This window comes from Erpetoichthys calabaricus, chromosome 11 (genome assembly GCF_900747795.2).
Source record: "Erpetoichthys calabaricus chromosome 11, fErpCal1.3, whole genome shotgun sequence".
NCBI classification, from domain to species: domain Eukaryota; kingdom Metazoa; phylum Chordata; class Cladistia; order Polypteriformes; family Polypteridae; genus Erpetoichthys; species Erpetoichthys calabaricus.
This window is the reverse complement of record NC_041404.2, coordinates 46,776,522-46,793,590: the sequence shown is the minus strand read 5'-3', so window position 1 is coordinate 46,793,590 and position 17,069 is coordinate 46,776,522. Positions and strand designations below refer to the sequence as shown.

At 39.9% G+C, this 17,069-nt stretch overlaps 1 protein-coding gene across 1 annotated transcript in view; it reads right to left on the bottom strand.

Annotated features, from left to right (window-relative positions):
- LOC114661299 (soluble guanylate cyclase 88E-like) overlaps positions 1-17,069 on the bottom strand; it is a 79,960-nt gene that overhangs the window by 31,713 nt on the left and 31,178 nt on the right. The window contains exons 9-11 of the mRNA XM_051934294.1: positions 14,850-14,934; positions 5,536-5,622; positions 1,664-1,781 (exon numbers count right to left, since the gene is read on the bottom strand). Coding sequence (XP_051790254.1) covers positions 1,664-1,781; positions 5,536-5,622; positions 14,850-14,934 — 290 coding nt within the window. The remainder of the gene's footprint in view (positions 1-1,663; positions 1,782-5,535; positions 5,623-14,849; positions 14,935-17,069) is intronic.

Genomic DNA, 17,069 nt, shown 5'->3' with positions numbered 1-17,069 from the left:
AAAACAAGAATCGAAAATATGAAAAATACATGTATTGAAACCAAAACAAATTAACTTAAACTACACACTGATACTAGAAAAATAAATATAGAGTTAGATAAATGTCGATAAAAGTTAAGTAGGTATAATAAAATATGCATCTATGATATATCATTAATTAAAAAAGAACAAATTGGTATTAGTGGGCTTCTTTCAAAAGAACATTAGGGGGGGCGCGATTAAAACTGTTATGAAAACTCGGGTCGCAAATCCTTAAAGGTGTTTGATACAGGAAAGATGCAGCATCAAATAAAGGATGGCAGTTTGCTCTGGCATGAAGAAAGAACTCAGTCTGTATGCATTTAAAACTATGACCTTTTTCCTCAAAATAGACCTGAATATATTTGAATAAGTTTCATGCTTTCACTTCACTAATTATATGTGCAGAAAATGTTACAAATACTGACATACCCAGTATAATGGTATGATTGTTATTCACAGTTACTGACATACATTCTCAGACCTGATTGGTCCATTTCAAGATCACATGGTGTCTGATCCTATTCTGGCTGCACTGGGAGCAAGGAAGGAAAACCCCTGAATTCACAATTATACATGAATTAAAATCTGGTGGCATCACCTCTGGGTGGCACAGTGGCACAGTGGGTAGCGCTGTTGCCTCGCAGTTGGGAGACCCGGGTTCGCTTCCCAGGTGCGTGGAGTTTGCATGTTCTCCTTGTGTCTGTGTGGGTTTCCTCCCACAGTCCAAAGACATGCAGGTTAGGGGCATTGGTGATCCTAAATTGTGTGTGTGTGTGTGTGTGTGCCCTGTGGTGGGCTGGCACCCTGCCCGGGGTTTGTTTCCTTCCTTGCATGTTGGGATTGGCTCCAGCAGATCCCTGTGACCCAGTAGTTAGGATATAGTGGGTTGGATAATGGATGGATGGAATCACCTCTTCTACTGTAACGTATGAGTTGCAGTTTATCCATAGATTAAAAAAGCAAAAAATCCAAAAATGGATTAGCAGGGCACCATATTTTGAGGCACTCTTGAAGTGTTTGGCAGTGGAATATACATGTTCAGTGGAAGAGAATTAACAAGAAATGTTTGATGTATAAGAAATTCACATTTAACACAAATTTATTTTAATAGCCTAGCAATTATTTTAAATTACTGAATATGAGGGAAAGCCTTAACACATAATGACAGAGTTAACATACAAATTACTGGGGTGGAAAGTTAAAAAAAAAAGAAAACACACGCACGACATTAAAAATAATATGATTTTACACACTTAATGCTGGGGTTCCAAAATTAAAAGCATTATGGAACAAATTAGATGTCTAAGCCACAAAACAAAGAAGTACTGATGGCTGCATTTTCTGACTAAGTACACTGGGAAAGAAACCAAACTGTATATTAAATAATGAATAACTGTATATGTAATTGAAAACTGGTATTTTGTGTTTAAACTGTTTTTACTATTCTGTTCTTAATTACTGTTACTTTTCTTACCACCTCTTTTACTTTATTGGAATGCATCTAAAGATAAAACTACTTTCTAATAAATACTCCCTTCCATGGAATCTTTAGCACATCAATTCAGAACAAGAAAAAAAAGATAAGTGAAATATTAAGTGCATAAAGAAGCAGAAGAAAAGTTCTTCCATTTGTAATTCTTACACAGGGGTCCCTAAGAAAATAATGGATTCCCATTCAGGCATGTATCTCATCTGTCCTTTCAGCTTCAGGCAGCGGCTCCCGTCTCCCCAGTTCTCCATTGTGTTTGAACTGTTTCCATCTGTGACGCCAAACAAGAAATGAGTTTTAAATTGACAGGCAGAAGGTAAAGTTGAACTTTAAGGTTTTATTTTGACTTTTGTCAGCTTGTTGTGGAGCCTAAAAAACTTGGCACCTTTGTCACAACAAGAATGTGTTCCTTTTTACTTTAAATTACAGTAAGAGAAATTAAACAAGATTCTTCTCCTCTAAACCATGTTGCTCTGTATTAGTTATGTTAGTTCATCCATTTCCTAAACCTGCTTATTCAGATTAGGGTCACATAGAAGTTGGACTCTATCCCAAAAAGCACTGGGCACAAGGCAGGACAATCCTAGGCCAGGCCACCAGCCCAGCACTGGGTGAACACGCACACACACACACACACAAACCATGGGTCAATTTAGCGTCATCAATCCACCCAACCTGCATGTTTTTGGACTGACCAAGGAAACCAGAGTACCTGAAAGAAACCAGTGCCGCCACAGGAGGAACATGCAAACCACATACAGAGAGCACTTGGGATTTGAACCCTGGTTTCCTTATTGCTAGACAGCATTAAGTACTCCAATCCTCCATAATATAAAATATTCCATATTAGTTCCACTCATTAATCCATCCATCCATTATCCAACCCACTATATCCTAACCATAGGGTCACGGGGGTCTGCTGGAGCCAATCCCAGCTAACACAGGGCGCAAGGCAGGAGACAAACACCCCGGGCAGGGCGCCAGCCCACCGCAGGGCACACACACACACACACACACACACACACACTAGGGACAATTTAGAATCGCCAATGCACCTAACCTGCATGTCGTTGGACTGTGGGAGGAAACCCACGCAGACATGGGGAGAACATGCAAACTCCACACAGGGAGGACCTGGGAAGTGAACCCGGGTCTCCTAACTGCGAGGCATCAGTGCCACCCACTGCGTCACCGTGCCGCCACACTCATTAATCAATTAATTTATTTTTCTCAGTGTTCATTTTATTGGAAACTAGCAAAATACCCGCGCTTCGCAGAGGAGAAGTAGTGTGTTAAAGAGGTTATGAAAAAGTAAAGGAAACATTTTAAAAATAACGTAACATGATTGTCAATGTAATTGTGTTGTCATTGTTATGAGTGTTGCTGTCATATATACATATACACATATACACACACATATACACACATATACAGATATATTATATATACATATACACATATATTTTTTATATATATATTTTTTATATATATATATATATATATATATATATATATATATATACACATACATACATACATACATACATATACACACATAGATGCACTTACAATAACATAGAAATCAATATAAACAACATTAACATCATTATCATATGAGAATATGAAGTAATATATAAGAAGCACATTTCATATAAATATAAATTATTAAACAGTAAAATCTTCTTCTATAATTTGCTACCGTGGCTTTTCGTTGGTCTGTCCAGGATTTTAAATCACCTGTAGCTTGCAAACCGTTTCACCTATTGACTTGAAATCTGGTACACATATAATACGTCACGTCTGCTATCCGCTTTATGGGTGATGATTGTATTACTCTTTTTATGTTTATTTTATTTTAGAATCAACTCCTATCTGCGCACACCAGGGCGGCCGTGGGCAGATGCGTATGGTGTATTCACTCCATGTTATCGTGCATTGCGCTGTCACTGGTATTTTGATAAAAGAATTTGAACAATATATAAGAAGCGTATAAATTATTAAACAGTAAAACATTAACATTTAAGAAGTAAAGTTACATTGAGTACTACTGCAGTGCCTTCGGGTATACCTCATTTTTTGTTTGCCCATTACATGCTTAAATGTATACATTTTTTGGTGTACCTACCCGAGAACACGCGACATATAACCGACCGTGGAGAAGCATGGATTTTAAACACGCGTTGAGTTCATCTGCTGGTCTCCCTCGTGGAATAACTGGTAATGTTTGACTAAAATGTACAGCGAGTAAAACGACATTACCTCCTTTTTTTTTTTTACGATCTCTGAGATCTTGCTTTTTTCGGTTCAAGGCTTCATAAGCTCTTTTATGTGCCATGGTGTACTTAATAAGTACTAATTATCCAAAACCATCATCTTTGAATGTTGCAAGACTTTCGCCTTGTATGCAGATCAGGGTAATTACATTCATTGCATTCCTAGTCTGAATCACAATCTGATTGTATGGGTGGTTACCTGGCACTGTAGGGTTGCCACCCGTCCTTTAAAATACGGAATCGTGCCGCGTTTGAGAATGAAATTGCGCGTCCCGTTTTGAATCAATACTGGACGGGATTTATCCCGTATTTTTTTATCATTTTTTTTTAAAAGCAGCGTCTCATGCAAATCATCCCACACGCATTTTATGAAGATGCCTCCTTTCCTAGTTTTGATTGGGTAATACTTGATGTCATCGTTAGTTTGATTGGTGTTTTTAACTGTCCAGTGAGGAGGGCGTGTCTTTTAAGTACAGTCTGCAAAGTGTTGGCACTGAGATGTGGCGTCAGCGCCAGAGTTGAAGCCCCTAACGTTGCGGTCAGCAAGTCGGCTAACATCCGCCATGTGCCGTCTTTCAGTTGCGAGAAGCAGATCATAGAATGGTTGAAACTGTTGCCCCTAACGTTGCGCCACGGCGTGTGGTTCGTTTATACCTCGTGTCTTCTCATTAAACTTTTATCTCGCGAATATGTTATTGCAATCCGCAGCGGGAGCGTTTCTATAAACTTAATTTAAACTTACGTTTTACACCGTGCTTTGTTTCCCTTATGAACATGCTTGTATGCTTAACTCGCTCCGTTCTCAATTGTTTAATAAATTTTTTGCTCTTCGCTGTTTGCGGCTGTTCCTCCATTTCCCCCTACTTCGTTCTTTTATCTCGCGAATATGTTATTGCAATCCTTAACGGGAGCGTTTCAATAAACTGATTGAAAATAGTTTTGCATTTACCTTTTTAGTAAAAGGCGAGCTTTTAAGCCTGAGAAATCACCGCGTAAATGCACACGTTTAATTGGACATGTGTTAATATGTATGGTTACACAGTATTAAAAGACAGTGAACAACGTCAGTTACCTTTGTTCCCGCGTTTGATAAAAGGTGAGCTTTTAAGCCTGAGAAATCACCCCGTAAATGCACACGTTTAATTGCACATGTGTTAATATGTATGCTTACACAGTATTAAAAGACAGTCAAAAATTAACGTCATTTACCTTCGTTCACGCGTGTGACTCGTGCTGTAAATCTCTTCCTTGTTTTTAGTTCACGTGATTACGTAGGAGGCGTGATGACGCGATACGTGACTCCGCCTCCTCCATTACAGTGTATGGACAAAAAATATGTTCCAGTTATGACCATTACGCTTTGAATTTCGAAATGAAACCTGCCTAACTTTTGTAAGTAAGCTGTAAGGAATGAGCCTGCCAAATTTCAGCCTTCCACCTACATGGGAAGTTGGAGAATTAGTGATGAGTCAGTCAGTGAGTGAGTGAGTGAGTCAGTCAGTCAGTGAGGACTTTGCCTTTTATTATTATAGATAGGACCACACCATAACATTTTCTGGCATGAACATAAAAGTTTGCACTATCATTGAAACTAATAGCGTGTCACTGAATTGTAGATGGAAGACCAAGGGAACATGCAGTCTCCACACTGAAAGCATTCTAGGGAGCAGTCTAAAGCTCCACAATACCACAAGATAATTCAGATATAAGAAAATAAATAATTGTAAGATAAAAATACTTCTACAGAAATACCTTTATAATCATCGCCAATAATTGATTGAAATGCCATGAGTTCTACATCCACGTCAGCAGATCTAGTTGCATTCTCATAGTCAGAATCTGTATAAATCATACATAGAAAATTAAAAACCACAAAAAGTTTGTGAATGCCAAAATTGGACGTTTTATGCTTATAGTGCATCCGGAAAGTATTCACAGTGCATCACTTTTTCCACATTTTGTTATGTTACAGCCTTATTCCAAAATGGATTAAATTAATTTTTTTCCTCAGAATTCTACACACAACACCCCATAATGACAATGTGAAAAAAAGTTTGAGATTTTTGCAAATTTATTAAAAATAAAAAAACTGAGAAAGCACATGTACATAAGTATTCACAGCCTTTGCCGTGAAGCTCGAAATTGAGCTCAGGTGCATCCTGTTTCCCCTGATCATCCTTGAGATGTTTCTGCAGCTTCATTGGAGTCCACCTGTGGTAAATTCAGTTGACTGGACATGATTTGGAAAGGCACACACCTGTCTATATAAGGTCCCACAGTTGACAGTTCATGTCAGAGCACAAACCAAGCATGAAGTCAAAGGAATTGTCTGTAGACCTCCGAGACAGGATTGTCTTGAGGCACAAATCTGGGGAAGGTTACAGAAAAATTTCTTCTGCTTTGAAGGACCCAATGAGCACAGTGGCCTCTATCATCCGTAAGTGGAAGAAGTTCGAAACCACCAGGACTCTTCCTAGAGCTGGCCGGCCATCTAAACTGAGTGATGGGGGAGAAGGGCCTTAGACAGGGAGGTGACCAAGAACCTGATGATCACTCTGTCAGAGCTCCAGAGGTCCTCTGTGGAGAGAGGAGAACCTTCCAGAAGGACAACCATCTCTGCAGCAATCCACCAATCAGGCCTGTATGGTAGAGTGGCCAGACGGAAGCCACTCCTTAGTAAAAGGCACATGGCAGCCCGCCTGGAGTTTGCCAAAAGGCACCTGAAGGACTCTCAGACCATGAGAAAGAAAAGTCTCTGGTCTGATGAGACAAAGATTGAACTCTTTGGTGTGAATGCCAGGCGTCACGTTTGAAGGAAACCTGGCACCATCCCTACAGTGAAGCATGGTGGTGGCAGCATCATGCTGTGGGGATGTTTTACAGCGACAGGAACTGGGAGACTAGTCAGGATAAAGGGAAAGATGACTGCAGCAATGTACAGAGACATCCTGGATGAAAACCTGCTCCAGAGCGCTCTTGACCTCAGACTGGGGCGACGGTTCATCTTTCAGCAGGACAACGACCCTAAGCACACAGCCAAGATATCAAAGGAGTGGCTTCAGGACAACTCTGTGAATGTCCTTGAGTGGCCCAGCCAGAGCCCAGACTTGAATCCGATTGAACATCTCTGGAGAGATCTTAAAATGGCTGTGCACCGACGCGTCCCATCCAACCTGATGGAGCTTGAGAGGTGCTGCAAAGAGGAATGGGCGAAACTGGCCAAGGATACGTGTGCCAAGCTTGTGGCATCATATTCAAAAAGACTTGAGGCTGTAATTGCTGCCAAAGGTGCATCGACAAAGTATTGAGCAAAGGCTGTGAATACTTATGTACATGTGATTTCTCAGTTTTTTTATTTTTAATAAATTTGCAAAAATCTCAAGTAAAGTTTTTTCACGTTGTCATTATGGGGTGTTGTGTGCAGAATTCTGAGGAAAAAAATGAATTTAATCCATTTTGGATTAAGGCTGTAACATAACAAAATGTGGAAAAAGTGATGCGCTGTGAATACTTTCCAGATGCACTGTATATACCAAAATAAACCTTATATTACATGCAAGAAATTGTATTCATTTATTAATTTTATAAATCCAACTATTCAAATGCAGGTTTGTAGGAGACCAATGTACATTCTGGCAGCACTGAACATCTTAAGTGCAAGTCCATCACAGAGCAGCATTCTTGCACACTCGCTGATACCATCAAGCATCTCCTTGGTATATGGGGGGACACAGGAACACCCAGAGAAACTCCCCACAAACCAAGGAAGAACTGCACAAGAGGAGTGCCTAGGGCAGGATATTAAGGCAGGGCTCCAGAGCTGTGAAACACTGCTAACCATTCCATCACTGTCCCTTCATCTCACATATTATGCAGAACAAATGAAAATATTCATAATAGTTAATTTAACAGTTAAATAGTAATTTACTTTACATTCAAATATCACTAATGCTGGAATAGAGAAAAAAAGTTAACAATGAATTCCACGCTGAGAAACAAAAAGTCAAATAGAAACAACCCACCTATTAAGCCCTCCATGGATAGAGTAAGAAAAATTGAAAGGGAAGAGAGAGGGTGGAGGTAGAAGGGTAGAAAGAAACTCAGTGAAGACAAATTAAAGGCTAGGATGTCCAGAGCGGGAATCTGAACAAAACTGATATGGCAACAGAGAGCTCTACTTAGAAACTAAGAGAGTTCAGAGTACAAACAAAAATGGGTCATAAAAATCATAAAAAATTACAGTCCAGGGCGTTCAGTAAGCTAACACAAATGAGTTACAGAAGAGCAGTTTCAGAGTGCTTTTCCATAAGAAATCTATCTATTGTGGCAAGAGGCTGGGAGTGGTCCCCAGCCGGGACACCCAGAAGGACCGGAAGAGGTTACCACGAGAGGGCAGCCGCCCTGGATGGTATGGGGACCACGGGAACAGAGCTTGGAAGCTCAACCCTGTAGGGGCCCGTGGTCACCGCCAGGGGTCACCCAGATGCTTAGGGAGCCCTGGCCCTCAGCACTTCCGCCACACCCAGAATTGCTGGGGGGGAAGAAGACCAGGGACACCCGTGCTTCTGGGTACACAGCCGGCACTTCCGCCACACCGGGGAGTGCCGGCAGTCACTAATTGGGAGGCACCCGGAGCACATCCGGGTGGATATAAAAGGGGCTGCCTCCCTCCATTCGATGGCTGGAGTCGGGAGTGGAGAAAGATGGAGTCTTGGAGGAGAGGAGTGGAGGCAGACCTGAGGAAGGCAGTATGTAGGAAGGCCTGGACTTTGGGGAAGTACTGGGGTAGTGTGTGCACTAGTTGTAAATAAGAATGTATAATAAACGTCTGTTGGGTAAACTAGCGGTGTCCGCCTGTCTGTGTCCGGGCCATGCTCCACACTATCTATCTTCATTATGGAAGCTCTTAGTAACAACAAAGCTGCTCCCCAAGCAAGAACCATGCTAAGAAGGTAGAGTAGATCAATTGCTTTTCCAGCAATTTCCAGTCATAGCCTTCAATTACATCATTTTAGTGACTTGAAGGCAGTCGTCAGGCCACTGTAAAGACAGTCACGTAATGTGACATGCTCAGCAACTCATTCCAGTTAGTACATGCCTCACTCAGATGAAATCAAATTAGTTTCATTTTGTCTTTAGTCAAGTGAGTGGGCTTTGTGAGCGTTAGAGCTGACAACCAATGAATGCTCATCAAGAAGTACAATGTATATAATGCAGAGACGAGGAATAAGAAACACAGGGGCTTAGACCACATAAACAGAAGAGAAGCTCGCCTTTCTGAGGTGTAATGTTTTAGGTGCCATGACAGAATGGAAAAAAAGAAAAAGGATAAACACAGTGGCTGAACTCGCTGTACCTGTTAACCCTTCAAACAGCACTGGCTCCGTTATGCAGCATGTAATTGGCTGTCACAAAAAGGGGCAAGCATTTCTGTTATGTAAAGGATTGGTACACAGTCATGTAAACTGACATGGTCCAGCGATGCGATCAGCAACTGTAATCAGCAAATCTGATGTTCCCCATGACTACAAGTTGTGTAATGTGACATCTGATATTAGGCATTGTAATCAGAATATAAGTTTAATATGTCACTGTGCTCTGTTCACATATTTTAAATCTGCTTTTCTTTTCTTCTCACATGTACAGCTAACACAAAGCCAGATTGAGCACACATGGGCTCATCATTTAGAACTGTTAGGTAAGCATCTTAAGACAAGACAAGTTAAGAACAACAGCAAATGGGCAACGTGCACTATTTCTGTGTGTTAGAGTCAGCATGACATTGGATCTTCTTTTCCTTGTTTGGAATGGCATGATTTACCTAAGTGGGGGCCTGCACATGAAGAAAGGGTATAAAACTTTGGAACATTGCTCGGCACACCTTTTAAGCCGACGAACGGATGAGAGATAACGTCATCTGATCCTGAAAATCCTTCCAGCGCAGCGACGAAAATGGCAGATTGTATACGTCGAGCTCCCACTTCGGTGAAAAGTCTTGTCATTGGCTTCCTCGTCTGTTATGCCGCATAAATCGTCATTAAAGAAAGCTAAGTTATTTCTCCTATGTGATTTCTTACCACCACATCACTAAGGGAGGGGTATCGCCTTTTAATATCATATCTATATAGTTTCGGGTTATGCAACATGCCGCGATTACAAGATAACTTATTCCAACAAGGGAGCTAGCGCCCCCTGCTGGATAGAGACATGGATCTGTGGTCACTCCTAGGAAGATTAACTACTATCCACAAATTTCTTTATTTATGCAACATGGCTCTGACATTATTCTCTTTCACAGGTCCATTTGGTGGGTTCAAAATATTTTGGTACATAAAAATTGCATGTTTGGTCTCCTTGCACATCAAACAAAGAAAGACGTACCAAACTTTAGTGCAATTTATTTTTGCTAAGACTAATCTGCTTTCAACCACAACACACAAAATATAAGTACAAACTACTCTGAAATGATACAGTCTCGTAAGTGCTCAAATTACCGGCCTTCATTATTTACAATTTCTTGTAGTGTACTTGCTAAGTAAGGATATGAAATAACAATAATAATAAAAAGAAGAGATAGAAGAAGACAAATAAGAAGACAAAAAAATACAAATAAATAGATAATAATACAAGAATAAACTCTGTGTTTCACATACTCACAATTGTAAACCCACTTTTGTCCACACCTGTATTTTGATTACACTTTATGCAGGTCAAATCCTGTTATAGTGAATACCAAAGTAACAAAATTTTCAGAATAACGAATGTTTTGTTATCCCAGAAAAATGTTCATACAACATAATGTTTAACGGATTTAGTTTTAATCAAATGTAAATTTCAGTATATTAGCCGAGTTTTCGACCTTAAATGTCCACAGAGGATAATAATGCGATACAAAAAATATTTAATGTCACGCTTATACTTTCGCTGAGTCTCGGAAACCCTGCAACAGACCGTCTCTTTCAAGTTAGACCAAAAAAAGTGACAGTCTGTTGTGAAATTACCAGTCTTGGTGAGGCTCTGAGAGAGAGTGTAGGTGCAACATCATACAGGTATAGCCAAATTCTGAATCAGTGCTCTACTGAGAGTCCAAGTTGGTAGCAGTGTAGTGTGCAGATACTGTACTGTTTGTATTTCATAGCGCTTTTCAAAGTTTTCTTTGTGGTAAACAAAAAAAGGGAGAAACAGTATAAGTTTAGGCTAGAAAAAAAAAAGATATAGCATCTCATTTTCATTCTGTATTCATACTTGTATTCCTAATAAAAAAAAAAAGTTACATTTAACATTGCATTTTCAAAGAAAATATTTTTTGTAGTTTACAAAGTGTTTTTTTATACAGATATTGTCAAGCTTGTGTCACAGAGTTAGTTTCACGACAGACAGGAAGGAGAGTCCAGGTTTCCAAAGAAAATACATGTACTTTATCACTGTATAGAGAAGGCAAGTACAGTCTCAAGACTTCATTCAAAATAGGAGCTGTTACTTCAGTACTCAAGCACATGAGATAGGAGCTGCAAAATTGTCCTGCTTTAGCTCACATCTTTAGATTAGAAGAACACCAGTGGCTCAGAATCACTGCTGTGGCAGACCAGGGGCCTCATGTATAAACGGTGTGTACGCACAGAAATGTTGCGTACGAACGTTTCCACGCTAAAATTGCGATGTATAAAACCTAAACTTGGCATAAAGCCACGCACATTTCCATGGTACCTCATACCCTGGCGTACACAATTTCTCCGCTCGGTTTTGCAGACTGGCGGCACCCAGCGTCAAAGCAGTGCTACTGTTCCTGTGTGGTCACCCTTTCTTTTTTAGACCCACATTCCTGATGCGGCTTTATAAATACACTGAAATTAACTGTATATTGTTTATTAGTGTAATGCATCTGATTGTAATTAACCTGTAGCAATATAATGGTCCAGGGAATAGCCATAGTATTCCAAATACCATAACTGCTTTAGCGTTGTTAATCTCACTGCATCTTCTTCTTCTTTCAGCTGCTCCCGTTAAGGGTGCCACAGCGGATCATCTTTTTCCATATTACTCTCACTGCACCACTCGGAGTATTTATATCACTGTATCTGACTGGGAATCACAGCAGCAGCTGATCGGAAAGAGAATTATCGGTATACAGCATGAAGCAGACGCTGCCTGAGCCACGGCAAAACGCGTCAAAGCCTTTCCCGTATGGACATCGCGGTTCACACTTTCATCCCAAGAACTATAAACGCACTCAATCAAGTGCTCCTTGTAGAACTGTTTACTTATAAGTACAATTACCCCACTGTAAACTTGCACTACAGTTATAATATTGCACAACCTGCGCCACTTTATAAAGCACGTATGATGACAATATCATTTTTAAGGTGAAATGCAGCAAAATATATTGCTTATAGTATACAGATAAAACTTTAACTTCATTTAAATAATCCATCCATCCATCCATTTTCCAACCGGCTGAATCCGAACACAGGGGTCAGCTGGAGCCAAACCCAGCCAACACAGGGCACAAGGCAGGAACCAATCCCCGGGCAGGGTGCCAACCCACCGCAGGACACACACAAACACACCCACACACCAAGCACACACTAGGGGCCAATTTAGAATTGCCAATCCACCTAACCTGCATGTCATTGGACTGTGGGAGGAAACCGGAGCGCCCGGAGGAAACCCACGCAGACACGGGGGAGAACATGCAAACTCCACGCAGGGAGGACCTGGGAATCGAACCCAGGTCCCCAAATCTCCCAACTGCGAGGCAGCAGCGCTACCCACTGCGCCACCGTGCCGCCCTTTAAATAATCTGTATTGTTAATAATTAAACATGTGAGGACACGGTGCCACAGCGCTAGCTAGTTCACGGACTGCTCCTGCATTGCGTTGTATTCTTGCTGGTGCTGATGCGACACTGGAAGGATAGACGGATAGAGTAATTAAACATGTACTACGAAGATATTTCAATGTTTCCTTAAAAGTTTTGAAGAATCGGTGTTCTAAGCTTACAGATGGCTTCATGTCTATTACAGAGCTGATTGTGTGGCGATTGGGTATTTGGAGAAAGAAAAGTTAGGACAGGAATTGGAGGTTAGTACGTTTGAAAGAGACAGTACTTCTGTAATAAATTATTTCATCGAAGGTCGCGCATGACGCAGCAAGCCTCTTGCGTGTGTCACAGGTGGCTGGATGCGGCCCGCAATCAGCCGCCTATTTAAGGAGCCGCTGCCCGGCAATCAAGGCTGGAGTCGGGTAGGAGGTTGACGAGGCCGGTGCAGAGGAGGCGGCAAGGAGAGGCCCTGAGTGTTGTGTGAAGTAGAAAAGGAGGCTTAAGGAAGAAGCCGGGCTTGTGAGAGACTGTGGGGGTTTGGTGAGGTGCACTAGTGACTTTGTATATAGTGTGACTTGTGTAAATAAACGTGTGGTGATTGACTGGAATGTGTCTGCCTGTCTGTGTCTGGAACGCACCCTTTCACACGTGAGATATGAACTATCACTCTGCCACCGTGTTCCCATGTTTAAAAACATGCTTTCATTCCTATCATCATGAAAAAGATATCATATATACATCTCAGTATTTTAATTATTCAGAGAGCTGTAATATCACAAATGTAATGGATTCTGTGTCCTGTCGGAGAAAGAGAAAGAACGGAAGCACGTAGTGATTCACACACATAGAGCACATAGAAGATCAAACACAGAACAAAGCATTTAACGTGCTACTTTAGTTACGATGGGATTTGAGGAACTAGTAAAATAAATGATTTTAAGATGAAGTTTATGATGTTCTACTTTAATGACAAAATAAACTATGTGATTAAAGTGGAAATTTCGAGATTAAAGTTAACATTTCGTGCTTTTCCCACTGTGTGCCTATTTTTTTTCTCTGTACCCTAATAAGCTTTCATATGACACTCAGACAGTCCGCTACGACTTGCCTTTTCACGGTGACTTTGATATGTGACAACGTCTTTTTTTTATTTCGGGCACTGTGCAACTTTGTGAACTTGAGCTTTCGAGTTTCTCTGACACCATGTCACTCGATCAACTTTCTTTTGTTGATTATACCACTGTTTAAACCAACAAACAGTACGTTTTTCCTTTGCCTCCACTTGGTATTCGCTGAAATTCTTATATTTTCCCCCGTGCTTTTCCCATTGTCTTTTCACAGAAGGCTATTTATATTGATTTGCATATTCAAAGAGGCGTAATTCTGGAAGGAGTTGGGGCGGGACAGAAGGCACGTGCACATGCGTTACTTTTCATGCTGATCGGGATTTATGTAGCGGAAAAACGTGGAAGTTTGCGTACGCACAGATTCCTGCATCTGGTTATAGTGTGAGTTCTACGCACGCCGTTATACATGAGGCCCCAGGTGTGTGCGAGGAACAGTGGGTGAAAGCCTGGTGTTAAATGTTCTAAACATTGTGTGACAAGCACATTATGTGGTAAGCCTGATCCTACAGAATTTAATTTGCCCTTGGTTTACTGCTTACCAGATGCAGCAGAGCAGCTATGGAGGTGTCTTGTGCTGCTGTCATTAGAGATGGCGAATCGCCAGGATCTATTATATACATATTTTCCCCATATAAACAACAAAATTTCCATATAACAAAATATTTTTATGGTCCCATGAATTTTTTTACAACAGGATTCCAGCTGTATATACTGTAAAGTAGAAGACAATGAGATAGACAGCAAATAATATACATGTTTGATTTCAGTATTAGATAGATAGATAGATAGATAGATAGATAGATAGATAGATAGATAGATAGATAGATAGATAGATAGATAGATAGATAGATAGATAGATAGATAGATAGATAGACTTTATTTATTAAGGGGAAATTCACACACTCCAGAATTATCCAAAATAATATTGTCACAATTGTATACTTCATCAGGCCAAAAAGGTTATTAAAAAATAAATGTGTAATATAATAATAAAAAAACGTTACTTTTGCATAGTATTTTTCCCACAGTGAGCACCATCTTATGACACTTAATTTGTATAACAATGTTTTATAAATTTGTTCAAGTAGACAACTGACAGATAAGTACAAACTACTTACTCTGCACTCTATTATGAAGGTTCCTCTCTCTTTTGACAGGTTCTTTAGACATGATCTCAAACAAATTATTCGGATGAGAAATAATCTGGAAAATATATTAAGATATAAATAGGGCTTTCTTGAACCCCAAAAAATGAATGTTTACTCCGGGTACAGGTGCTTTGACACAACTCAAAAAATAAGTCACATACTAAAGAAAATATTCCTTGTGTTAAAATTTCAGTCCATTTTAGGAGAATTTGCATAAAATGAGAAGAGCATCTACTGTCATCGTCATGTCTTTCTGTCTGTCCACATCACACAACTCGGCTCCTGATGGGCTGATTTTTTTTTACTCTTTAGTTAATTTGTTGGTAAACGTCATTTTTCAATTGTGATATCTAGAATACAGCATGCTGTACACATTTTTCAAATCTGAAACACTCCCATTTAAACATCATTGGTGAATTTTCAAAATCGTCTATCTTAAAACAGAGAAACAATCTGTGCAACTTAAATTACATTTTAATTTATTATTTAAAATTTACCTTAAGAGAAGTCATTTAAACTTTTATATTTTGTATATTTTCATCTTTGAAATGTCTAATAGCCACTCCGGCCGGTAAAACAATTCTGCAGTACAAATTATTTAAATGCAGAGTACAATTATATTAGCAGCTAGCACAAATCTCTGCAACACTAACTTATCCCGCTGCTGGGAAAAATATTAAGTAAGCTGAATGTTATTTGTAACTGCAAAAATTAAAAATGCAAGCAAGGAAAACAAAAAATCACTTAACTTATGCAGAAATTAATGAATGAGGAAGGGAGTAACATAAGTGTGACTCCATAAGCCGTTACATGTACAGTGAAGTAACACGTATTCAGTATTTAGATTACACTTAAGGCAACCTTAATGATTCAGTATCTGCAGATTATAATGATTCAATATTTCTCTGACACTATAAACTACCAAAAAAGTTCCACAGGAGAGTACAGTTTGGTTTATTTTCTAAATGGCACAGAACTTGAAGTAAGAATGACAACCAAGAATGACTTGTATCAAAAAACTTTATACTGCTAAACATTAACTTTAAACTTTACTTCTTTGTCTCTCTTTTATTTGGAAGTTCAGGGAAGGGGCATCTGCAACCCCTCATCATCAGAATGATGTTATAACAAATCAACAAAACAATAATATAAACGGGCAGCATGGTGGCACAGTGAATAGCGCTGCTGCCTCGCAGTTAGGAGACCTGGGTTTGCTTCCCGGGTCCCTCCCTGCGTGGAGTTTGCATGTTCTCCCTGTGTCTGCATGGGTTTCCTCCCACAGTCCAAAGACATGCAGGTTAGATGCATTGGCGATTATAAATTGTCTCTAGTGTGCGCTTGGTGTGTGGGTGTGTGTCCTACGGTGGGTTGGCACCCTGCCCGGGATTGGTTCCTGCCTTGTGTCCTGTGTTGGCTGGGATTGGCTCCAGCAGACCCCCGTGACCCTGTGTTCGGATTCAGCGGGTTGGAAAATGGATGGATGGATGGATGGAATAATATAAACACTGCATAAAAATAAAATTAAAGAAAGCACAACATGAAAAACTATACAAAATTGGGACACGCTTGATGCATTGTGTGAGAGAGTAATTTAGATATAACAGTAGTTAAGTATTTTGATTTGCAGTGCAAATTGAAATAAATACTTGCGGATAAGTCGGGACTTCATTATACCGTATAATTTCTGCTATTTTATAATGTCGGTCATATAAGTCGAATGCGGAAAACTCACACTATTGTTCCAAGAGATTATGATATGCTAACACCCACATGAGAGAGTAACCACAGAGCACACGGCCTTTTATTTCTATGTATTGTACCTACGTGACTACACAGTAATACCCAAACTATTCTGAAGCAACGTTAGCACTGTTTTGTGTTTTTTGTATCTCACATTTATCATAAGAGCATCCCTTATCTACGATGCAGCATTCAATCAGAAGTAAATATGGAGCTGGTTTTAAATTAAACATCATTGAAGTAGCTGCGACAAAATTCGATGCATCTGAGAAACTGATGCGAGATTGGAGGAGGCAAGAAGATGTAAAAAAAAAAATTCAAAATTTAAGTGTCGCATTTTTGACCAGGCATATAAGTCAAGGTCTGATTTTATGATGAATTTTTCGGGTTTCAAGACGCAACTTTTTCGTGAGTGTATACGGTAAGCATTTTTGTTTTAGAAATGTCATG